Source organism: Oncorhynchus tshawytscha, linkage group LG07, assembly GCF_018296145.1.
Source record: "Oncorhynchus tshawytscha isolate Ot180627B linkage group LG07, Otsh_v2.0, whole genome shotgun sequence".
NCBI lineage: Eukaryota > Metazoa > Chordata > Actinopteri > Salmoniformes > Salmonidae > Oncorhynchus > Oncorhynchus tshawytscha.
The window spans coordinates 7790101-7815791 of record NC_056435.1 but is presented as its reverse complement, the minus strand read 5'-3'; the positions used below and the strand labels follow the sequence as shown (position 1 = coordinate 7815791).

The following is a 25691-nucleotide window of genomic DNA, read 5'->3' as shown; positions in this document are numbered from 1 at the left end:
CTATATACTGTACATTTTAAGGACACAGTATATTTTACAATAGTTATCTTTCGTTTGTTTTTTGTCCCATCCTTGTTTGTGTTTACCCTTAACCCCCCCATCTATCACTGAAGTCCATCCAGTTTTGATTTCTATTTGCAATATTATTATTATTTAAATGTGCGATGATGTTTCACAAAAGCTCTGAACCTTTCTATTCTCTTAGTTTCTACAGATTGTAAATTAAAGATACTTTTTTTTTTGCTAAGAGTATTATTATACTATTGATCGATTGACTAGGACTTTTCAAATCACCCAGCAGTGCTAAATGGCATTGGCACTTGGATTCTATTGGAACTGGTGCTTTGGTCAGATCACATGAAAATAGAGGTCTTTGGCCACGCACACCAGTGGTGGGTGTGGCACCAAAATGACAATGTATGAGTCGAAAGGAAACCCATACCTACTGTAAAATATGGTGTTGGGACCACACTGCATATTTAACCATTCACAGTCAGGGAAGTTCATAATATCGTTATGGAAGATTCGTTTTGGAAGTGCGAAGTGTGTGGAATGTGCAGACGGGGAGCGCGGATGCTGTGTGAGATTGGGTGATTTAAGTGCCTTTAATAACCTTTCACAAACACTCAGGAGAGTGATGTAAAGCTCGGCAGCTCTCATCAGAGACCTCATGGCCCAGCCTGGCCCCCATTCATCATCCTGACACTGCCTGACAGCAACGCTGCCTGCCTGGCTACACCCCCTCTTCCCTCTGCCTCCTTAAAACCCCACCCCCTTTTTCTTTCTATATCTTTCTCAGTTTGGCTCTCGTCCTCTCTTTCTTCCCCCCTCTTTCTTTCATTCTCTCCCTTTTTCTCTCTTTCTTTCCTTCTCCCTTGTTCTCTCTCTCACTCCCTTCTTGCTCTCCCTTCTCTCGCTACCTCTCTTTTTCTCTCTCCTGATGGGTAATAGAGATTGCTGCAGGCCTCTCTGACAGGGGGAAAACAGCATTAGATGCTGTGCTGGGGCCGGGCATGGCAGGATCTAAGGAGCCAAACCAGAGAGGGCCAGGTTACACAGCCATATGCCTCATAACTATATAATATCTGTGTTCACACCTTCTCCCCAGCTGCTTGTAACAGCTTGTTACCTGGACCACTAATGTTATGGGGAGAGAGAGGGATGTTTTTGGTCTTGGACATGCAATTGGAAATAAAAGTACAGACATGTAAGTGTGGAGGCAATATACAGCCATGTAAGTACAGACATGTAAGTGTGAATCAATATATATATATTGATTGATTTCAATTGCATGCCAGCTGCTACTGCCTGTACATACATACATACATACATACATACATACATACATACATACATACATACATACATACATACATACATACATACATACATACATACATACATACATACATACATACATACATACATACATACATACATACATACATACACACATACATAAACTCAGCAAAAAAAGAAAGGTCCCTTTTTCAGGACCCTGTCTTTCAAAGATAATTCGTAAAAATCCAAATAACTTTACAGATCTTCATTGTAAAGGGTTTAAACACTGTTTCCAAGGCTTATTCAATGAAACATAAACAATTAATGAACATGCACCTGTAGAACGGTCTTTAAGACACTAACAGCTTACAGACGGTAGGCAATTAAGGTCACAGTTATGAAAACTTAGGACACTAAAGAGGCCTTTCCACTGACTCTGAAAAACACCAAAATAAAGATGCCCAGGGTCCCTGCTCATCTGTGTGAGCGTGCCTTAGGCATGCTGCAAGGAGGCATGAGGACTGCAGATGTGGCCAGGGCAATAAATTGCAATGTCCGTACCGTGAGATGACAGGATGGACAGCTGATCGTCCTCGCAGTGGCAGACCACGTGTAACAACACCTGCACAGGATCGGTACATCCGAACATCACACCTGCGGAACAGGATGGCAACAACAACTGCCCGAGTTACACCAGGAACGCACAATCCCTCCATCAGTGCTCAGACTGTCCGCAATAGGCCGAGAGAGGCTGGACTGAGGGCTTGTAGGCCTGTTGTAAGGCAGGTCCTCATCACACATCACAGGCAACAACGTTGGGCACAAACCCACCATCGCTGAACCAGACAGGACTGGCAAAAAGTGCTCTTCACTGACGAGTCGTGGTTTTGTCTCACCAGGGGTGATGGTCGGTTTCGCATTTATCATCGAAGGAATGAGCATTACACCGAGGCCTGTACTCTGGAGCGGGATCAATTTGGAGGTGGATGGTCCGTCATGGTCTGGGACGGTGTGTCACAGCATCATCGGACTGAGCTTGTTGTCATTGCAGGCAATCTCGACGCTGTGCGTTACAGGGACGTAACTGTATCTGGTGTATCTGGTGGCCAGTATCAGTATCTGGTGTATCTGGTGGCCAGTATCAGTATCTGGTGTATCTGGTGGCCAGTATCAGAATCTGGTGTATCTGGTGGCCAGTATCAGAATCTGGTGTATCTGGTGGCCAGTATCAGTATCTGGTGTATCTGGTGGCCAGTATCAGTATCTGGTGTATCTGGTGGCCAGTATCAGTATCTGGTGTATCTGGTGGCCACACCAGATACGGACTGTTACTTTTGACCCCCCCTTTGTTCAGGGACACATCATTCCATTTCTGTTAGTCACATGTCTGTGGAACTTGTTCAATTTATGTCTCAGTTGTTGATTCTTGTTATGTTCATACAAATATTTACACATGTTAAGTTTGCTGAAAATTAACACAGTTGACAGTGAGAGGACGTTTCTTTTTTTGCTGAGTTTACATACATACACAAAAGTATACCATTAGTGGTATATGAACAATACATATTTCAGACACACAACAATTGTCCAGAATCCCAGTCAGGGAGAAGAACAGCCATTCTCTCTTTGGCCTCCTTATCGACTGATTGACTCTTGACACCTTTAGAAGTAAGAATGTTTCCAACGTATATTTTCTTTCAGAATCCCAGTTACCCAAGACATTCCCATTGAACTGAAATACCTCAGAGTTGCTAGATGATAACCAATTAGCCGCTGACAAGCTCTTTTTCCACCTGAAGTGCCCCTGAGGCGATGTTTTCCTGTGTGTTCCGTTGTAAAGGATACACTTCAACTGGCTCCTTAGGTGCCAGCGGATGGTCAAGGTCTGCACGGAGGTTGGTTTTCGACCCACAGACAAGAGTGGTAATTGTGTTTCACCAAATCAAATTCAATCACAGATAAGAATCCCTCCTGCCGAGATAGAGAGCTCAGTGCTGTTTGGAGAAGAGCAGAACCATGATTGCTGTTCCTCACTGTCACAGGCACTGAACGAAAGGCCACCCCAATTCCAATCACTGATCACAATCAAGTCATACACCCTCTGCTCTGTTCTCATGGTCTCCCACATCCATGCACCTGTAGACTACACTACACTGGCACATACTATAGGGTTTGTTTCCCGGACCCAGATTGAGCCTAGTCTTGGACTAAAAAAGCATTTTTGATATGGCACTTTTGATTTTCCAGTAACTTTGCTAGAATGGAGATATGTGTCAGTGTGCAGATTTGAATCACATTTGTTTTTATCACCAACCCTTGAATTACCATTATTAGTCATTGTAGCTCAAAAGTGGTATTTTTCAGAAGTCCGATTTTCTCTGTGCTGATTTAGTACATGAAGAATATCTAACCCGCAGTGCCTGTGTTTAGAATGCATTACTGTAAAACACCAGATTGTTAGCGGAGTGGTTGGAGTTCCTGGGAGGAAAGCCATTTCTAAGAGGCACCTGGCAATGAACACTTAATGATGAGGATTTAGTGCAACCCCGAAGGCGGTCTATACCCCTGATAATATGGTAATACCTCTGTATACTCTCCACCCGGGAAATGTGTGGATGGCTTGGCCCCTTCGGTAGATTGGCTGGAGGAAAATCCAGTTATCCAGAGATTTGTGTTTACATTTACCACAGATAAAATGCAGCCAGAGAGCACAGGCTCCTTCTAACAATTCCTCAAATTATTTCAAGATTCCTTAGTGCATTTCTGCATAAATATTTCCGTTAAGATATTCTAGTAGTTATTGACCAAGGCTGAATTACACAACATTAAAAAAAATTCTACTGAAGATGTGTTTGTATTCACTGTGGTTAGATTTATGACAGTATGTGGGAAAATTGCATGATGCGTGATTTCTGTGATTATGCTAGATTGGAGATGCAGAGCTTTTTATATATATTTATCTCACTGGGGACTTCTCCTATTGTTTGTGTTGCCAATTTACTCAAGGTTGGTGGAACGGCTTGGAGGCGTTTTCCATGAAAGAAGGAAATGAGTTCAGCAACCAAACACGATTAAAGTGTACATGCCAAAAGTATTTCTCTAAAGTACATAAACAACAGGACCTAGAGGGCTCTAGTGATTCATCCTGAAACTGCAACATTAATGCTGCAATCTGGGATTTATTTCTTAGAAAAATGGCAGCCCCACTCTTGTTGTGGTATATGCTTCAACACACAATGGATTGAAATTTCCATTGAACAGATACCCAGATCCCACATTATTCCTTTAAGTGAGATTCACTGAGATTCTCTGTGCATACCAAAAACAATATAACAATATACAATATATCAATATGCAAAATTATATACAATAGATGTTTGCTCAACAGTATATTTGAGGTTAAGCCATTGGTTAATTTATAGCGAGAATAAGCCAGCCACTGTTTGACTCGTTTCTTTTTTAACAACATGGGCTGCTGACAACATTATAATATGTTGTGTTTAAAACAACTACGAAGGAGAATCACTCTCCCTCCCTCTCCCTCTCTCCCTGTAGAGAGGTTGATATCTCACGGCAGATTCCCCCAGACGGACTTATTGGGCCTTAAGCATGGGAGGAGAATGAACAAAGCTCTCAATAAATCAATGCGACACTCAGGAATGGCGGTAGTCAAATTGCTTTGTGGTGTTGCTTCACGCTGAAGTAGATGTACCCTGAGTGTGCAAAACATTTCCATGACATAGACTGACCTCGTGAGTCAACATGGGCCAGCATCCCTGTGGTACACATTCGACACCTTGTAGAGTCCATGCCTCAACGGATTGTGGCTGTTCTGAGGGTAAAAGGGGGTGCAACTCAATATTAGGAAGGTGTTCCTAATTTGTTGCACACTCAGTGTAAATTCAGCATGACAGCCTTTGTTTTTGTTGCTTCTGGATATTCTTAATTGAGAGACCGAGTGACAGATTACTTATATGATATGGTATGGAGAAAGAAGCAATCTGGGAAATCTTTATTGTTGTTTGAATACCAGATTGGCCCTTTAAAGTGTGATAATAATGTGCTGCAGTGTGGACTCAGTGTGGGCAGATGACAAAAACACCTCTCGTCTAATTTTCCCCTCTCTTGTTTGTCTTGTTGTTGCTGTAGAAAGGGAATCAAGTGGACATGACAACAGGCGGCTGCGGAGGGGGGGTCCAGGTCGGCACCAGAGACGTGTCCTTGGATTCCCTGAACAAGCTGAACAGCAGTGGGCTGGGGCTGTACCCGGAGACAGAGCTAAGGCCCAGTAGCAGTGACTGCTCCTGTTCCGCAGGGGAGAGAGAAGAGGACTGCTGCAGCAGGGTTGACAACGAGCCCTCGTCGTCCAGCTACTACTCCAACAAGCCCGGGGCAGAGCGTGTGGGTTCTCTCGGCGATTCGCTCTACGACAGCTTCTCCTCATGCACCAGTCAAGGCTCCAACGATGTGTAGAGTAAGAAAGTGGAGGCCGGGGATGATTCTGTGGAGTCCTCTGCTACTCCCACCAACCGAAGCACTTAGGTCACAAGGAAGGAAGTGATGTCATAGGTGATGTCATAAGATAAGGACGTGAACCCAGACTGTACAGTTTGCATGACCTCTAACCTGGACAATTAAACTATAGGCTACAACCTTACCACCGTTCAAGGTGTGGAAAGCAATATTAGAAATTGTCTTCTAGCGTAATGTATTTTTTCCCGAAGGGGGAACGTTTTTTATCATTGCACTGTAAAAAAAAAATACTGTACAAAGTTTTTAAGGAATTTAAAAAGTGAAATTCAACTTGAAGACACAACTAGAGTAAATACCACCAAATCAAACCAATCAGTAATATCATCAGGAGCAACTGATGATGCCTAGTAGTGTGAAGCAATACCTTAAGAATCATCAAATGTGCAAAAAACTATTACGGTTGTTGGATATGGATAGATGGTTTTCTCACTGATCATTATTTCTCAAATTTGAATTGGAACAATGTTTTACTGCCACAGTGTTGTATGTCATAATGGCAGGCCTACACACCACAACTACCATCTTGCAGTACACTGCAAGCCATACCATGCAATCATAGCTCCTAAAGCCATTGGCTCAAACGTGTACGATTTCCAGACTGCTGTGGTATCTTGAAAGTTGCATGGTGAACTAGAATGTGACACACATTAGAAGAAGAACAAATAATGTATTTTATTTTTGAAGTGGTGTGATTTATACTTTATATTAAGTGACCTAAATACATGCACATTTAATTGAACCACCAGTACTGTGGAATCTTAAAGAATAATATCCTGCATATTGAATGTACTGGAGTCAGTATTGACTTTGAGTTGTATTACAGATGAGAAATACATGATCAATACACAATCAATCATTTCTACCAGCAAGTCAAAACTGTCAAGCTGAACTTCAACTGCTGTGTAGTGGCTTAAAGGGATACTTTGGGATATTTGGCAACAAATCCGTTTATCTTCATCCCCAGTCAGATGAACTCATGGAGGCCATTATTATGTCTCTGCATCAAGTATGAAGGAAGTTAGAGTTAGTTGTGTGAGCCAATGCTAACTACCGTTAGCGCAATGGCTGGACGTTGCATGCTAGCAGTTACCATTGACTTCCAGTCATTATGAGAACATTTAGCAGCGTCCTTCAAACTGCAGGCAGAGACATAAGGGTATCCACGAATTCATCTGACTCTGGGGAAGTAGAAAAAATCCTGAAGTATCCCGTACCATCACCATTGTACTTGGGTCACTCAGTATTTAATGTAAACAGAACTAAACTAGTGTCTGAATGGTACTTATGAATCTGAAACTTCTGTTGGCTTCAATAACACATTTACGGAGCAAGGTCTATGCTAGTAGCTCAGGGAAAATGCAACGCTTATACCTAGTTACCTTGAATATAAGGTTACAACTCACGGAAAATGCTGTCATTTTTTAAATGGAAAACAGACATTTTTTTGAAAAGTAAAACCTTCATGAACTCCAGGATAACAGAACTGTTGAAATTGTGTCTCTTGTAGAATCATAAAACACTCCTTTCTTTGTAGATTTTGTTTGTGTGTTAAATACTGCAATTAAGTTAATATCAGAATGGAGCATTGCTGACTGGTATATGCAATTTTAAATTTAAATAATTGTGTTACGTTTGCCAATCATTCAACCTTGTCTATATGTCTTCTGATTGAGAACAGCTCAACTTTTCTTGACCGTTTCCTCGTTTGTGACTTCCTTAGGGTTTGTCGATACAAAATGTTTTATTTTGTCGAATAAAAGCTACAACTGCAACCCTTTATCACTTTATCCAATAACACATTTGAAACGTATTAGGAATAAATCATCATGCCAAACGTGCGTAATTTGATTCTGGTGCTAATCAAAACAGATTGTGTACGTTTCATTGTTTGAACAATTTTCCATGAAACTGTTAACAATATGTAAGGAGAGTCTTGCTAAGACCATAATGTGTATTTTTTTCTAGCTGACGAGTATTTATATCCCACTTTTTGTACATGGAACTGTATAGTGTTTAATTGTCCTACTTCACATCTTCTCTGCTTGATTGTTCCTTTGTAAGAGAACCTGTTACCAGCAGTGTTACTTTGGTAATTACGTGTGCAATTTTGGCTGTTACATTAGACTTTTAATTATATATTTTATGTAATCATTTCCAATACAAATAAAATTAAATGATTTCCTATTTTCAATTTGGTGCAGCTTCCGTAACTGTTGGAGGTTGAAGTTTGTGTGTGCGTGCGTGCGTGCTGTCATACAGGTGTGCGTTCAATATCATATACTGTAGTCAAACGTAAGGTACTATAGTCACAAGAAACAGTGAGATCTTCACTGATCTTTGCCATTGCGCTCATAAATGTGTACCTGAAATGTCTGTATGTAGGCTACAGCAGGGAATTGTTAATAATGGCAAGGGAAAGTTTGATCCTCGTCCTGTCTTCAAATGCTTGCCATAAAGCTCATGTCATATTCTTCAACTATAAAACGTGTTAAACGTATAGCCCGTTTTCACAGAGCTTTACTCTCTGAGACAGTCCGTATAAAGCAGGGGATTTATAACAATTAGTCTCTTGATGGGTAATTATGTGACTATAAATAAAAGTAATTAATTCAGCCACCCTAGAGTGACTTCCAAACATTCTCTCTCGCTCTCTCTCCCACTTCTCTGTCTCTCTCTCTCTCTCTCTCTCTAACACGAAACGTACAAGATCCATAACAGACAGAAGAACCACGAGATGATCTCAACAAATGTATTTAAGGAATAGTAGCCTTTCTAAATCTGGTTAAATGTGCATGGCTGCCAACGGTGCATTCCATGCCCAAAAGCCTATCCAAAGGTGACTTTTTCATATTTGGACGCAATTTAACAGTCACGGATCTGCGTGTGTAGGATATGAGTGATTGATGAATTGCTTCCATATCACGAGCTTTCATCACGTGGTACGTTTTATGATTTATCTTTATCCAATTTCACTGGAATTCTGCAACGTGGTCTCTCGAACCGCAGAGCTCGCCCTAGTTTAGCGCTGCGCATCACATTCCTCGCTGCAGAATGTGTTCTAACACTTTGATGCCACGGATCCATCTAAGGGTTTTGCTTTCGTTTTAAGTTCACCTGGTCTGATGTGTTCCTCTAAAGTGTCATTTGGGAGAGGATGTTGCTTCTCATTTATGCAACTTTGCTTGGAATTTTCCTCAAAACAGGTATGCTAAACTTTGGAGACTGCGTAATCTTACATGTGTTGGCTTTCTGCGTTGTATTCGGGTGCTGAGAGTATTTCCTCGTGATGTGTCAACGTTTCCAGCTATTCCAATCTAATTCAAGTTTGGATTATGGTTAAATGATTTTGGGCAGCTTTTTGTTGTCAGATGAAAACAATTACATATTTTTCAGAAGTCCAGGAGAGGTCTAGTAATGCCAACAGGGAGGCGCGCAGGAGGTTACCGTTGCAGATCAAATCATCTCAGTAAATGCATTTATAACTGTCTTGGAATAAGAAATTGTGGCACAGATTCTTGAATTTTACATTTCTATAGGCACCTGCGCTCCAGCTACAGAAAATATGTCACCTTAGGTCATAATTACGTCTGTAAAACTATTGCGCATATCACCTGTGCAAAGGCAGATATTTTCAAAATGTGATTTAGACTTCCATTTTACATATCTTTTATTCAATTTAATGATGTTGTTTAAAAATGTAAATGTTAAATAATAGAGCGTGACATGCTGAAACATTGAACATTATTCCATATTTAGAGCATCTTTGTGATCTTGCCCTACATGGTATGCTAATTAGGCTATTAAGTATTCCGATTAATTGCTATTAAACATGACTAGACACCATTACAGGTGACGAATGTATTCACTCATTTTATAAAGCAGAGGGACATGTGTAGGCCACTCATTATCAATAGCTAATTAATAGCTCTCTAATTGACAACACAAATGCAATTCAACATTTTATTTTACAGGTGTAGGCATTCCATCAAGCTCAAATGATAAGGAACATGACTGATCAACAGTTGTCAGCTCTGGTGAATATAGTAAACTAAATCACCATTTTTTTTAGTGGGTGTCAAATGAGCTGATCTACCACTCCATGAACACCTGTGATGAATATTAATATCACTAAATATGCAGAGAATAACAAAGCTGTCTCTCTTCAGATGACTGTGGAAGGAAAATACACAATTGAAGATAGATGACGGCAAATAAACTGATTTCTCAATCCACATGGGTCACCTTATAGCAGTGATATGCTAATAATGTATACAAATGGTGGTAATGTAGTTGCTAAAAAAAAAGAATCAGGTAAAATGACAATGATAATCCATGTCAATGGAGTAGTCCGCATTGTCATTCCAACATACGTCCACGGATCATATCATCAGAATGATGTGACAATCAGCCGCTGAGAGCTTTTCCGGTCCCTATTTCCACTTGAACCCATTGCACATGGCACATGACACATGGCACATGGCACATGGCACATGAACAGTAGCGTGTAAGAACTTGATCCCACCAAAAATGCCTCTGGTGTAAATAACATACAAATGTTCTGTCCGTTCTGAGTTGGATGTGCTGCGTTTGGTTAACATACCCACTCCTTAAAACATCATCTTCATTGCTAGCAGAAATGACTTCTAAGTAATTTGATGAGGTTTTTTACCTCAGTGAAAAGTGTATTACAGAACAAAATGAACAGTATAGACAATATGTACATAACTCTATGCTTGCCTAAATGTTCATTATATATAGTGTCAATATCCAGTGGTTTATAGAGGGCAAATGCAATACAGTCTAGGATGTGTTTAGGCACTTTAAGAGACTATTGCTCGGTTGATGGATGGGGTTTTGAAGCATTTATCTGGTTTTAACGTAATTACGCTCTGATTTTTTGGGGGGGGGGATCCTTTTCAATTGAATTTGTGCTTGATGGTGCTGTCAGACTGGGAAATGAATGACTGTCTCCAGTTCAATAATTAGAACACAGTACTATCTGTCATGGAGAACAAATGACCTGAAACTGTGGCGCTTGAGAAAATGTTGAATTATTGTTTATCATTGCACGGTCATGCATGTTTCGGCTAAACCCCCATTTGCAAACCCTGAATCAGATTGTGCTCTCCATCCGGGAATCCTCTATTAAATTCTTCCGATTTTTCATCCCTGTGAAACAACTTTGCATGAATAGCCAACCATCTGTCATTCTTTGTTAATCTCAATTTCCATTTAATTCCAATCAGTCATGTTAGAATGAATTCATCTCATTTGAAGTCAGTGCTGGAGCAACAGCTTCATTGAGTGTGTGGATAAAGCACTTTGTCTGAAACACTCTGGCTTGATTGTTTCGACCTGTAGTAGTCAGAATGGCAATTATTATTCTAGTGGGTAAAGTTGAGGGGCCATTTTCCCTGCACAGATACAGTATGCCCAGCTTCCACACACAATTGTGTCTGATTAAGTTTAGTTGGCAAGTAAATGAGAGCATGGATTTATATTGTTGAAACTTATTTGTTCATTATTTTCAGTCAAAATCCCTTTATCCTGACTCCAGATCTGTTTGTGCATTAAACAACTCCTCTCTACTGTGTTCCTTTGCTGTCTTGACAAACATGTATGTAGTCAGAGAAGTATGTGTTTTGTGTGACTTGTCAGTGCTTTCTGTGGTGTGGTACAGAAATGTCATCATATTAGCTCAAAGTCCTATTGTCTGATATTTGCAACATGTCCGCATGTGTAAGGATAGCATCAACATCGACTCTCCAACATGAAATGCTCGTTGAGATCATCTTCACATTTGTTATTCATCGAGGAGATCCAGTCTTTTTTTCAGTCCACCTCCTTGTTCTCTGATCATTGCAAATAGGTACCAAGTTGACTTTCAAAATGCCAGCAAAGAGACTTTTTCATTTCAAAGATGCATTTGTCTCTCCTCGAGGATACAGTTCCTGGTCTGTGGTAATGGCAATAGATCACAAAAACACTTATTCTTGATTAGTTGGGAGGAAAATATGTCAGGCTGAAAGGCCCTAAATGAACAAGGGATAATACTAATGACTGAACTGCACAAAATAACATTTTCAAATCTTTCAAGATTTAAGGCCTAATCTTTCAAAAACGTTCAGCGTTTTGATCAAGCCTGCCTGGAGTGCCGGTTGGGCAGAGTTGCTTTGCACTTTTTTTGACCACTCCATTGGTTATGATGTGCCAGGCAAGATCAATCAAGCACAGCTAAACACGCCTGAAAGAATTTGCCTGTAGTCTCTCTTGACCAACATTCATAGACTAATGAGATTACTACAGTTTATGCCAGATACTGGTGAACTGTTCTTGTGGGCTTTAAAATTATTATTATTTTTAACCCTTGCAGTTCTTCCTCTCTCTCTTGTACAGGCTATGCTCTCCAGATCCAATGTTACCAGTGTGAGGAGGTGAAAAACAATGAATGCTCCACGCCGGAGTTCATTGTCAACTGCACGGTCAACGTGCAGGACATGTGTCAGAAAGAGGTACTGGTGAAGAAGGATGGTAAGAAAACAGAGTCTCCTGGGCAGTCCCATTCCTTTCCTCATTTGTTCTTCATTGGATCGAGATAGTGGGAGAGTAGTCCCTTCTCGCAGATGCTGTATCTGTGAGTGTGAGCTTTAGTTTGACGAGAGAGACTAGTGAGAGAAAGACAGGAAGTTTGGGGGATCTGTTTTGTGTCAGAAGGTCGTGGGTCGGATAAGAACCCACGTCGAACACAATAGAGATGTGTTCTGCAGCTAGACCACCCCAGGCCACACTGCCTTCTCTGACACCTACCTTGCAATGCAAAACAACCCACACCAGACTGTGACACTTTTAACATGTGACCTAAATAAGGTATATTTTCCTCTTTCGTGTACTTCCTCTCTATCTCTGAATTCAGTGGAACTGACCTATAGGGTCTCCTTGTAACGTAAACAAATGAGATCATAAACTAGGCCTATACGTATGCCCACTAAATCAATTAGGAACTATCAAAGAATCTCCATAGATGAAGAGGCTATTACCATAGTTAATTCATGGTTTATGGCTCATATTCTTTTAATGGGATTTTCCCAAAGGAAGGTTAACCCCCTTGGTTGCTGGTTGCTGTACTCAGTTGATCCATGAATCATTTTTTTTCATTATAAACTGGGTAATAGGAGCCCTGAATTCTGATTGGCTGAGAGCTGTGGCATGTCAGACCGTATACCACGGGTATGGCAAAACATTTATTTGTACTGCTGTAATTACGTTGGTAACCAGTTTATAATAGCAACAAGACACCTCAGGAGGTTTGTGGTATATGGCCAATATACCACCACAGCTAAGGGCTGTATCCAGGCACTCCACGTTGCATCGTGCTTAAGAACAGCCCTTAGCTGTGGTATATTGTCCATACAGCACACCCCTTCGTGCCTTATTGCTTAATGAGATAACGCCCTTCAAATACACTAGGCCTATTGTTCCTACCACATCCAGTGTTATTACATGTACAGTATGTCACTTGTGATCAAATGTATGCTTTCATTTACAAGAGTATTAAAAAAATGTACAAAGACCATCATACATGTAGCTAGATTGTCTTTAGAGAGTGTTTTATGCCCAAACTATGTCTCTGAACGTGATGGTGGACAAGCTTCATCACTCAAAGGCAATGATCTATGACAATAATGTCATGGACAAATGTACACTATGTGTAATGCTGTGTAATGGTTTGAATAACCTTGAGATAAGGATGCACTTTTGTGTGAAATGCACATGCTTACAGTATATTCACAAATCTTTTCCAGCCTCTGCACTCTTTAGAAAGGTCTTCTGAGTCATTTGATTCAAATGCGATGTAGGCAAAGCGATTCTTATGTGCTCCTGTAAGCAGATAAAATGAAAATTCATGCATACTTTTATTCTAACATAAAACCTTCTAGCAATGTTGGGTAATGAATGTGTTCCTTAATTTGATCATTTCATATAATGTCAGCCTGAGACCAGGAGCCTAACTAATAATCTTTATGTGCAGCAACCGCAATTTATCACAAATAATGAATTTGCGAATTACCACAACATTTTCGTGGAAAGAAGTACTTGCATAATGTGTGTATGATATGTGAAGACCTCTGTAACATAATCCTCAAGGAAAGTTGGCTTTTGCACGTGAATTGGTGTCAGCTTGGTCTCTACCCATTCCTCTCCCCAATAAAGGTTTGGGGACTTGGTTTGTTAGACAGTCAGTTCTAAATGTGCATAGTGATGAAGTATGGAACAAAGAAGAGGGTTGATTAAGCTAAAGTTGTATTGTTAGTTATGTCAAACTTAATAGCAGTAATCAGGGGCCGACACAGGCTGAAATTGTCTACTTTTGTCTTCAAGGCTTGTCTGACGTCTTTGAGACAAAACAAGAATATTGTATTGCATTTACAAATTGCCACTTTGTCTGACAGCTCATCTGTCATTATTTCAAGAGAAAGACGAGTAAATTAGAGCAGTAAAGTTTTAATGGAAGTTTTAATGTGACTAGCAGTTCTCTCCCCCCTTTCATCTATTTCCTCTCTACGCTTTAACTGCAACTTTTCGTAACACTTTACTTAACGTCGACAGGTATAACGCACTATGCCACAGTTACAATGCAATGTAAGACATGTCGTGAGCACTTATGAACTTGTGAATGACTGCTTACCGGGGAACAGTGGGTTAAATGCCTTGTTCAGGGCCAGAACGACAGCTCGGTGATTCGATGCAGCAACCTATCGGTTACTGGCCCAATGCTCTAACCACTAGGCTACCTGCCGCCCCCTTCTCATCATTATGACAGCTCTTTGCAGTCTGTTGACAAATTTCAGCAAAGAACACATTATAAGCATCCATATATGCTTATAACAATTACTAATGCTTATAGATTCAGTGGAGCGTGAGTCACATCTCCAGGGTCACCTTGGATTTGTTTGTGTCCAAAAGCCCAGTGTCTATTTCCTAGGAAGGAGTAGGGAGAAGTGGGAGTTGTTGAGTCCCTGCAAGGTGTTCATTTATCAGGCAGGGAGATGCAGGCTTTCTTACCACCTCCTGTGGTAAGACTTAATGGCACAACAACATTTCCATGAAATCGAAACACTCTTGTTCATGTGCATTCTCTAACCATATAAATCAAAGCATAGTTTTGTTGCAATTGTTCCATAGTTTGAGAGCATTATATTCTGTCGAGGTGACATTCTCAAGGTTTTATTTTTTACAACGGCTCTACAAAGGTTCCAGGCACTTAGAGGATCACCTCCCAGGAATATGAACCATTCCAGTATTGATCAGGATAAAGTTCTGTTAAATTGCAAATAGCACTGAATTACAATATACTGTATGTCTCGAGAATTTTTCACTAAGCTAAGATCCTAAGGCTAATATTTTCAATCACCACATCTTCTTGATGTGTAATTGTTATTCCTGTATATTTGTGAAAAAAAGGTAGATTAGATCATGCTTTGTCTGATTTTCACAGATATTTGCTTTACGCACAAGAAAATGCACTGTGAAAGGGTGCGAGACATGGCATAGGCCAGACATCCCATAAAACAGACACACATTAATGAAAACAAAACAAAAATGACAGTTGAAGGACTTTTAACCCTCCCTTCCCCAGTGATTGTGCTACCTCAGTTTGCTCCGAGACTTGGCTCAGTTTCACCAACAGTCTCACTACCACACATACCTTGACCTGGACTTCCTGTATAGCTTTGCACTATCCCTGACCGCTTCTCTCTCTCCTTCTTCAGGCATATTTTACCGCAAGTCCTGTGCCTCGTCCGGGGCATGCCTCATATCCTCATCAGGCTACCAGCAGTTCTGCACTGGAAGGATCAACTCTGTGTGCATCTCCTGTTGTAACACACCGCTCTGCAATGGGCCCCGGAAGAAGAACCGCCCTGTCCCATCGGCCGCCACCTCTTCATTTTCCTCCCTTCTTTTGCTGCTGGTCTCCCTCACGCTGGTCTCCCTCTCTCTGGCATAGACCTAGAAGCGTCCATTTGTCCCCTCCTCTACCCGAAGATCACACTAGAGTATTATGAGAGTACATAAAGCCTACAGTGTACATAACACTACGTAGTGTATTGGCTACATCAGACTCTAGTGTCGTCTTTGGAGAGGAATCCTATACATAAGAGACTATCACAGGAGGTTGGTGGCACTGGGGCGAACTGGCTCGTGGTAATGACTGGAGCAGAGTAGGTGGAATGGTATCAAAGACATCAAGCACATGGTTTCTATGGTTTACAGGTGTTTGATGCCATTCCATTTGCTCCGTTCCGGGCATTGTTATGAGCCGTTCTCCCCTCAGCAGCCACCTGTGGACTCTACAGCTTCATCTTTGGATCGGATACTCAAGAGCTTAAGACTCTTTGGAAGGATCCCCTTTTATAATCCTGGTATTTTGAGTTTTTGAGAACTGAATGCTTTACCATTGCCTCCTTCTTCGTCGTTCATCCCTTGCCCTCCAATCACCCTTTGCTTACTCTGTAGGGTCCTATTGGGGGCAGTGGGCACTGACCTCATCAACGTCGGTGTTCTCCGGTTTATAGGTAGATCGAACGCGTCAGATCAATAGTTCCGATGATTAGGAGTCAGACGGGATCACAGTCAGTGAGTACTCAGCAGCCGTTTAGCTGTGTGAGAATTGTGTTAACTCATCATAGATCTGAGTGTAGAGATGGCACTGACAGCTGAGGACATTGAGCAGCGAGTTGTAGGGATTGTGGAGATATACTTAGATGTCTGCATCATTTGCTACTGGTACAAGTTCTTGTTATAGTAAGTACTAAATGCTGGATATCATGTCTTATATCATTTGTAAGTACAGATGTATGATCTTAATTTGACAAGTTTCTCACAGTAGGAAAATATTCCTACACCAACAAATCCTACAGAAATTTGAATTATTGTGTAGATTATAATTAATGGACATTTTTGTAGGGGTTGATACATTTTTTTGATAGGGCAAACCAAGTCCAAAATTTTAAAGTGGAAATTACAACTTTAGAAGCCTTTAAAAACCTTGAATACACTACAAGTTTACTTTTCCTACTGTGCAGGAAATTCCCTGCAAAAACAGGTTGATCAAATTAAGATCCTACATCTGTATATACCCAGTTACTTTCTTGGACTTCAAATATTGCTGAAAGACACAAGGGATTTGTTTTTAAACTTATCCATTTAGACGTTATATAAATCAACATATTCAGTAACCTGTTATTAGCTGTAGTCATTTACAGAATTATAATAATCTGCATCAACATCCGGTTTCAACTTCAAAAACTTTTTAGGTGTCATTAGGGAGGCAGGTAGCCTAGTGGTTAGAGCATTGGACTAGAAACCTTGAAAGGTTGCAAGATTGAATCCCTGAGCTAACAAAGCAAAAATCTGTTGTTCTGCCCCTGAACAAGGCAGTTAACCCACTGCGCCTAGGCCGTCATTGAAAATAAGAATTTGTTCTTAACTGACTTGCCTAGAAAAGGTATATTTGAAGTCATTCAACAGTCCTTATAGTTCAGCTTTTAGTTGTAGAACTTATGCAGTTCAGTTATACATAACTGATAAATTCACATTAAGGACATTTCATTGCAAGGATGCATATTATAAAATGTTCTGTATAGACATGAGATATGTGGCTGTCATTGCGGGAAGGTCGGATATAAGCATTGGTTATTGTAGCTACCTGCTTAAACTGTGTAGAGGTGCTTTTTTAGTGTAGTTGCTCACCTGCCACTATTTATGATGTTAGTATAATGCTCATTCAGCAGCATATGTCCTTTGCAACACATTGACTCACGGAAGTGGAAACAATTGCAAAACGATCCGCGATCTGGAACGCTCACCACGTACAGTGTGTTGTGGAATGGATCACTTAGCTATCGGTGGAGGGTCAGAGTTGATGGATACATATGCTCAACAATGCATCATGTACAAATACTGCTCCTACTGTAATGTCTTACTGAAATCATATTCTCTCTCTTTCGATTGATGTTTCCTGTCTGATGGATTGCCACTCGAAAGTACCAGAGAGAGCACAAACACAACTGTTTAGGATTGTATAACATGATCCACATAAAACATTGGAGTGAGTGACTGGTTAAAATGTTTCTATTGACCCCTAAAACTGACGCCCCTCAATGGTAATTAGAGTTTATATGACTACTTGTTGACGCGACATTGTGGAGTTAATTTGGGAGGGAACTGTACATACAAAAGTGTAAAGGACAACAGTTGCAGGAAGAAATACACGAGGGGATGTTTATTTATGTTGGCTAGTGTTTCTTTCTTGGTTCTTGTGCCATGGGCTTTTGCCAGTCATACTCAGTACTAGCTTAACAGTAGCTTTACAGCATCTACGTTGTCTTTTTTTCCAGCTGAGTCTATTGTCAATTGATTATTTATTTATTCTTCTGAAATGGCAGCACAGAGACTGAAGGGAAGACCTTTATTTTTAAAATACAGCATTTATTGAAATGTCAATAGATTTCAGAAACATATCTAATAACTTACTCTCATTTTGATTTGATTCGATTGATTAATTGGCCATTATAATTATTGAAAGGCTTTGTAAAGAGGATCATGTAAGAAGTATGTCATAATTCATCTTTCAAATTAAAAGATAGTGATTAAATTAAACGATAGGGATAATGATAGAGCTTTTTTTCCCTCCTGATTTGATGTTTATCTTGAATGTGTAAGGCATTGAGCTAACAGGTAGACATGTTTAACAGAATTGGGGAATTATGGGTAATTCTTTTGATGGTCTACCTTAATTGGTCTTCTGTGAAGAGTGATTGTATATTCTGCCCATGTGAAATGCAAATAAAGAGTTATGACAAAAAAAACAGTGCTTCTGAAACAGCAGACTCACCATTCTGTTTTCAATTGACCTAAATACGTAATAGACAAATACAATATGTATAATACGATTTTTCATGACCTCATGAGTCTTAAAATGCCAACCTCTTTTGCTGGGGAGTTAAGGCTTGTCTGTAAGTGAGACGTGGGCCTTGTTAAGTCAACCTCACACTGCGAGAGAGAGATGGAGGAAGGGAGCCAGGGAGAGAGGGATGACCGACACAGCCGTGCCCCACGTTTAAATGAGAGACCCAGGGTGACGGAGGCTGTGAAATATCATGTCTCGGAGCCTAGCTTGACATTTCAGTGACCTCCAGCGGCTAGGGTTTTTCTTCTTATTCTCCACCAGGTACGTACTATGTGGACCTTGTTCAACTGATTCCACCGTCTGTAAAATGGATATCATGGGGAGATGTCCCTGCATTTCATATTTCTGTCACTTCCACACAGCTAGATATAGGCTAGGGCAGAATGGAAAACATTGAAGTGGTTTCATCGATTAACGTTGACATCTAAGTGGACAAAGCCTCCACCCACGCACCTGTTTCGCAATAGACCTTCATTTCAGATTTTTTTCTCTCTCAAAGGTTTGCATTGTTAGGTTTCTCTAATTACAACTACTGTATAATTGTGTTGGAATATGACGACCCATTCGTGACCACGATTAACCATGTCTTCAGAACATTGTCACTGTTTCGCTGACTAGCCTTGCACAAACTAGTAAGACCATTGTAATGTCTTTCCGTTTAATAACAATATGTAATTGAATTTGTAAAGCACATTTCTCACACCGAAGATTCTACATTTCCCTCCACAGTAGATGAGGGACTAAATTAACTGTACCGGATAATGCTACTTTCTGCCTTCCACTTTGAGTACCACACTACCATACACTTTACATTGTCACCACCTTCAATTATCATGCTACGAGAGGCAATAAGGAGTTCGGCGCAGAGGCCAATTATAACCAAGCTGCTTCTTGCCATTCCTTCATGCATACACGAGGAAGTACATATTTTCGTGCAGTCAGTGATGAACAAGCAGGCGCTAACAAGCACAACGATCATTTGCTTCAGGCAGGAAAGAAAGTAGAGGATGGTGCAGTATGTAGGTTTCTCTATGGTGTAAGAAACTATGGATAAGACCGTTGACGGTGATACTGTTCAAATCCGTGTGTTAGAGAGATCAGCTGTGTCAGGGTCGTCCCCTGCCTTCTTGGTGTCTGCAGTGACAAACAACCCAGTGCTGCCGTAATGTAGGCAGTGGGCAAGTCTTACACAATACTCTTTCCTTTACATAGCACTGTTTGGCCACACAGATGGATGTGGCTCTACATAATGGAGTGATATGCTATCAGATGTCTTCAAATATACCTTAATGGAGCATGGGGCGGCAGGGTAGCCTAGTGGTTAGAGCGTTGGACTAGTAACCGGAAGGTTGCAAGTTCAAATCCCCGAGCTGACAAGGTACAAATCTGTCATTCTGTCCCTGAACAGGGGCTGTCATTGTAAATAATAATTTGTTCTTAACTGATTTGCCTAGTTAAATAAATAAAATTCAACACATTGCAAGTGTGACATATGTTTAAAATGAAGCCTTTAGCTTTCTCCCACTATGCATTTGTCTGGGGAGAGAGGACCAGACTGGCTCTTCATATAAAAGAGGAGAAGTATAGATGACATAAATGTTATAACAAGGCTGGTGGAAGTCTATGTCAATGAAATAAGTATCTTTGGCAGAAAGTCTGATGTGTCTTATGATGACATAAATGTTATAACAAGGCTGGTGGAAGTGTATGTCAACAAAATAAGTATCTTTGGCCATCAGTCAGCAGAAAGTCTGATGTGTCCTATGCGAGCATGATTGGGCTTCTTCTGGAGTTATCAATATCTCTGTGTGTGTGTTTCTAATATCATATACAAAAGCCCAGAATGCCCACTTTAGAGATAGTCACCACTGGTTTTCATTGTGACCTGATAAAGGCTGGCAAAGAAAATAAGAGATTACAATTTAAAGCCCATGAACAAAAACACCTAGAGAGTGGTTTGAATACAAAGCGGCCATGATTGAAAACCTCCTCTCAAATGCTCTCTACACTGTTTCTCACAATGAGTCTTGCTGCTTATTTCAAGCGTCTTGGCGTGGAATGCAATTACACTAGAACACATTGAAGATGTGATTGTTATGGCTTCTCAACAAATAAACTTTCAGGCAAATAGTTTTGTGTTAAAACCTCTTAAGGATCCGCCCCTTTTTTCAATTTTTGCCTAGAATGACATACCCAAATCTAACTGCCTGTAGCTCAGGACCTGAAGCAAGGATATGCATATTATTGATACCATTTGAAAGGAAACACTTTGAAGTTTGTGGAAATGTGAAATTAATGTAGGAGAATATAGAATAGATCTTGTAAAAGATAATACAAAGAAAGAAACATGCAGTTATTATTTATTGTTGTACCTGAAATGCCCAGGTACAATTTAGAATTTGGTCACTAGATGGCAGCAGTGTATGTGCAAAGTTTTAGACTGATCCAATGAACCATTGTATTTCTGTTCAACAATTTGTATCAAGACTGCCCAAATGTGCCTAATTGGTTTATTAATACATTTTCAAGTTCATAACTGTGCACTCTCCGCAAACAATAGCATGGTATTATTTCACTGTAATTGCTACTGTAAATTGGACGGAGCAGCTAGATTAACAAGAATTGAAGCTTTCTGCCAATATCAGATATGTCTATGTCCTGGGAAATGTTCTTGTTACTTACAACCTCATGCTAATCACATTAGCCTACGTTAGCTCAACCGTCCCGCGGGGGACAAGATAACATGCACTTCAGAAGGGGCTGCTGCAGGCGTAAGTGATTTAGAAACCGATTCTATGTGCCTCTCTAAGGCAGAGTTTAGATTTTTTTTTTTTATTGATCTTTTGTCCAATCAGATCAGCTCTGAAAAATATGTGAAAAGGTCTGATGTGACTGGTCAAAAGACCAATTACTGGAAAAAATATCAAAATTGGGCTGCCTCTGTAAATGCAGCCAAAATGACATTGTCTGTCAGTCTGTCAGTCTCTCATCGAATGCTGATTCAACAGGCCTAAAAGCCCCTTCAGTGAGATATAACGCCTCATGGCTTCTTTTCAAGCTCTGGCAAGGGCAATGGAGCCCCATATTCCTCTCAACGTACAAAAGTAATTCCGGCAGAGATATAAAATCAGTGTGTGGAAGGTTCCAGGTGTATCGGCAAACACCTGGCACGTGTTCCCAACAAAAACCTAGCAACATATAGTCTTAGCTTCCTGTGAGGTGTAGCGGACCTTGAGGTCTCTGTTTCTGCCCGGTACGTTCGAGTAGCATTAATGCCTCAGTCAACTCATGAGCTTTAAGATGATGTGCTTGAGATTTGGATGAGGAGATGTCTTTCACCTCCACCATTTGTTTTGTTATCTACTCTCCTTTAGGAATACGATGGTAACAACGAGCATCCGCTTTCATTCACATCAACTGTCATCCATGTCTTAAGTGAGGCTTACATGCTTCCCATTTCATTGCGCAATGATGGACCAACAGCACATTTACAGTGTTAATAATTCCCAGTAGTAATATTTCTAGTAAACACAAAATCATAGGATGAGGCACATGTGAGCCGGAAGCAATTATGTACTCTTCGTACAGTAAACGAAGAAGATTAAGCCTCAGCTGGTGGGATAAAAGTATGCAGTTAGACGCACAAGATCACAGAGAAACACAGTGCTGAACACAAGCAAAGCGGACGCTCCTGTACCTTCTCGAACAGGATCATTAAAGCAGCGGCAACTGCACCCTGCAGCAGAAAAAGTGTTGGCGACAGACAGCGCTGTTAAGCAGAGAGGCTGTATGGAAAAGGAGAGAGCCAAAGGATTGAGATAGTAGGAGAAGAGGGGGTACTAACTGCCGACTACAGACCTCCTGGGTTTAAGAAACAGCAAAAAGACAGAGATTTAATAGAAACAATAGGGCTACCTCTGCTTCGGCCCTAATGATGTTTGTGCAAACATAGGCATATTAGGGGGTGCTGGTTGAAACACTCTAGTTGATGAGGGACTTCAACTCATGTTTGATTTGTTTACTTTGCAAGTATGTTAGCCAGGATGGCAAAAGTATTCATATTTTGGGAAGGATTGTGTACAAGGTAGTTATTATGTTTTTGGGATGGGATAGAGGAGGTGGGTCCAAAACCATAGGGACATCCTAATCACCCGACTGCTAATACTGGCTTAATAGGATCATTTTGGAGCCAGAGTTTCGATGGGATTGATCTGAGTTATCATTTCACATGTGTGTTAATTGGCATGTTTAAATAAATCATACATTACATTTCAATACATGTTTTTATTGGGGGTACCAGGCTTCCTCAGCAGACTTAAATAATAAAATGGCATCACAAATACATGCTGTTGCAGACATGCACGGTCAGGGCAATGCACAGACCTTTTGGTGGGGCAGAAGCTCAAACAAAAAAAATAGACCACCTAAAAAGAAAAATCCGTAACCGCGGTCACTGACTCGGTGAGCGGTTATGGCTTTGATTATTTAAAGAAAAGGAGCATGTACTCTACGCAGTTAGAGACGTATAGGAGCATGTGCCTGCATGTGCCTGCATGTGGTGTACATGTACCACGGGAAAACGGGCGCGCATTATATAGTGTCTTTGCCCCGATTGCTTTGTGCTCTCAGACATCCTGAGTTATGTCCAAACACTCCAAGTTATGAGGATCAACAATACAGCCTGGCTGATCAAAACCAGCTAATTGACGAAAGTAAATGTTCGTTTTCTCTCCCACTCTAAAGTGATCTGATGGGAAATAAAAAAAGTGTCTCAACTTATCTTTTTCTCAAGGGAGCTAATAAAGAAAACGAAACTTAATAACAAATCTGTTTTGATTGATTCAACTGTGTTATTGGGGATGGGAGCAAGAGAGGATCTATATCATTAGGCAATGGGAAAGCATTAACAAGCCTTGGGGCCTACACTAAATACATCAAGCCACCAGAAGAAGCCAGAAGATAAAAGAGACTGTATTAATCAAAATAATGTCGGTCGGGAGAACCCTTGGTGCAATGCCCTGTCGTTTTACACTGATTAAAATAGAAGCCGGCACTTGGAATCCAATAGTTATGCTTTATAGATTGAGACATGCAGTGATGGAAATGGATGTCTTGTAAAAAGTTAATCTAGTGTTCGTCCCAAATGGCACTCTATTACCAACTAGTGCAATACTTTACACCAGGGCCCATAGAGAATAGGGTGTAATTTGTGGCTAGCATTAATCTAGTCCAGTCATTTATCTCCCAAAGTAAGATGCCATGTCTCAAAGGTTTTTTACAACTTTGGGATAATTATGAACAGATGTCCACTTTTTCAGAGTAAAACATTTAACTGTCCCTAGATTGTGAATTGATAAACCCCTGACTATAGACCAAAATAAAAAAATATTAGATCATTTTTTAAAATCCTACATTTTACTGATGTAATTTCTTGTTTTTCATTAGTGTAACATGTAGAGTACCAGTCAAAAGTTTGAACACACCTACTCATTCAAGGGTTTTTCTTTCTTTTTACTTAAAAAAAATATATTGTAGAATAATAGTGAAGACATCAACACTAAGAAATAACACATATGGAATCATGTAGTAACCAAAAAATGGTTAAACAATTTTTAATTTTTAATATTTGAGATTCTTCAAAGTAGCCACCCTTTGCCTTGATGACAGTTTTGCACAGTCTTGGCATTCTCTCAACCAGCTTCACCTAGAATGCTTTTCCAACAGTCTTGAAGGACTTCCCACATATGCTGAGCACTTGTTAGCTGCTTTTCCTTCACTCTGTGATTCAACTGATCCCAAACCATCTCAATTGGGTTGAGGTCGTGTTGATTGTGAAGGCCAGGTCACCTGATGCAGCACTCCATCACTCTCCTTCTTGGTCAAATAGCCCTTACACAGCCTGGATGTGTGTTGGGTCATTGTCATGTTGAAAAACAAATGATAGTGGGACTAAGCACCAACCAGATGGGATGGCGTATCACTGCAGAATGCTGTGGTTGTAAATAAATCACTGAAAGTGTCACCAGAAAATCACCCCCACCTCCATGCTTAACGGTGGAAACCACACATGCAAAGATCATCCGGTCACCTACTATGCGTCTCACAAAGACAGTGGTTGGAACCAAAAATCTCAAATTTGGACTCCAGACTAAAGGACCAATTTCCACCTGGGTGAATGTTCATTGCTCGTGTTTCTTGGCCCAAGCAAGTCTCAAATCAAATCAGATCTTATTATTATTGGTGTCCTTTAGTAGTGGTTTCTTTGCAGCAATTCGACCATGAAGGCCTGATTCACGCAGTCTCCTCGGAACAGTTAATGTTGAGATGTGTCTGTTACTTGAACTCTGTGAAGAATTTATTTGGGATGCAATCTGAGGCTGGTAACTCTCTTGAACGTATCCTCTGCAGCAGAGGTAACTCTGGGTCTTCCTTTCCTGTGGTGGTCCTCATGAGAGCCATTTTCATCATAGCTCTTGATGGTTTTAGCGACTGCATTTGAAGAACCTTTGAAAGTTATTGACATTTTCCATATTGATTGACCTTCATGTCTTAAAGAATGGTGGACTGTCGTTTCTCATTGCTTATGCGAGCTGTTCTTACCATAATATGGACTTGGTCTTTGACCAAATAGGGCTATATTCTGTACTACCCTTACTTTGTCACAACACAACTGATTGGCTCAAACGCATTAAGAAGGAAAGAAGGCACACCTGTTCATTGAAATGCATTCCAGGTGACTACCTCATGATAGCTGGTTGAGAGAAGGCCAAGAGTGTGCAAAGCTGCCATCAAGGCAAAGGGTGGCTACTTTGAAGAATCTCAAATATAAAATATATTTTGATTTGTTTAACACTTTTTTGGTTACAACATGATTCCACACGTTGTCATAGTTTTGATGTCTTCACTA

At 40.5% G+C, this 25691-nt stretch overlaps 2 protein-coding genes across 5 annotated transcripts in view; both read left to right on the top strand.

Moving 5' to 3' along the window:
• Positions 1-8005, top strand: part of LOC112255162 (nck-associated protein 5) — a 175752-nt gene extending 167747 nt beyond the window's left edge. For all 4 annotated transcript variants that reach the window (XM_042323988.1, XM_042323989.1, XM_042323990.1 and 1 more), the window contains one exon: positions 5431-8005. In XM_042323988.1, the coding sequence (XP_042179922.1) occupies positions 5431-5754 (324 nt within the window). In that variant the 3' untranslated portion in view covers positions 5755-8005. The remainder of the gene's footprint in view (positions 1-5430) is intronic.
• Positions 8006-8532: 527 nt separating this feature from the next.
• On the top strand, positions 8533-18700 carry LOC112253836 (ly6/PLAUR domain-containing protein 1-like). Its single transcript, XM_024425867.2, has 3 exons — positions 8533-9017; positions 12211-12345; positions 15585-18700. Exons 1-3 carry the CDS (start codon positions 8969-8971, stop codon positions 15818-15820), a joined length of 420 nt encoding a protein of 139 aa, XP_024281635.1. The 5' UTR covers positions 8533-8968; the 3' UTR covers positions 15821-18700.
• Positions 18701-25691: the final 6991 nt, after the last annotated feature.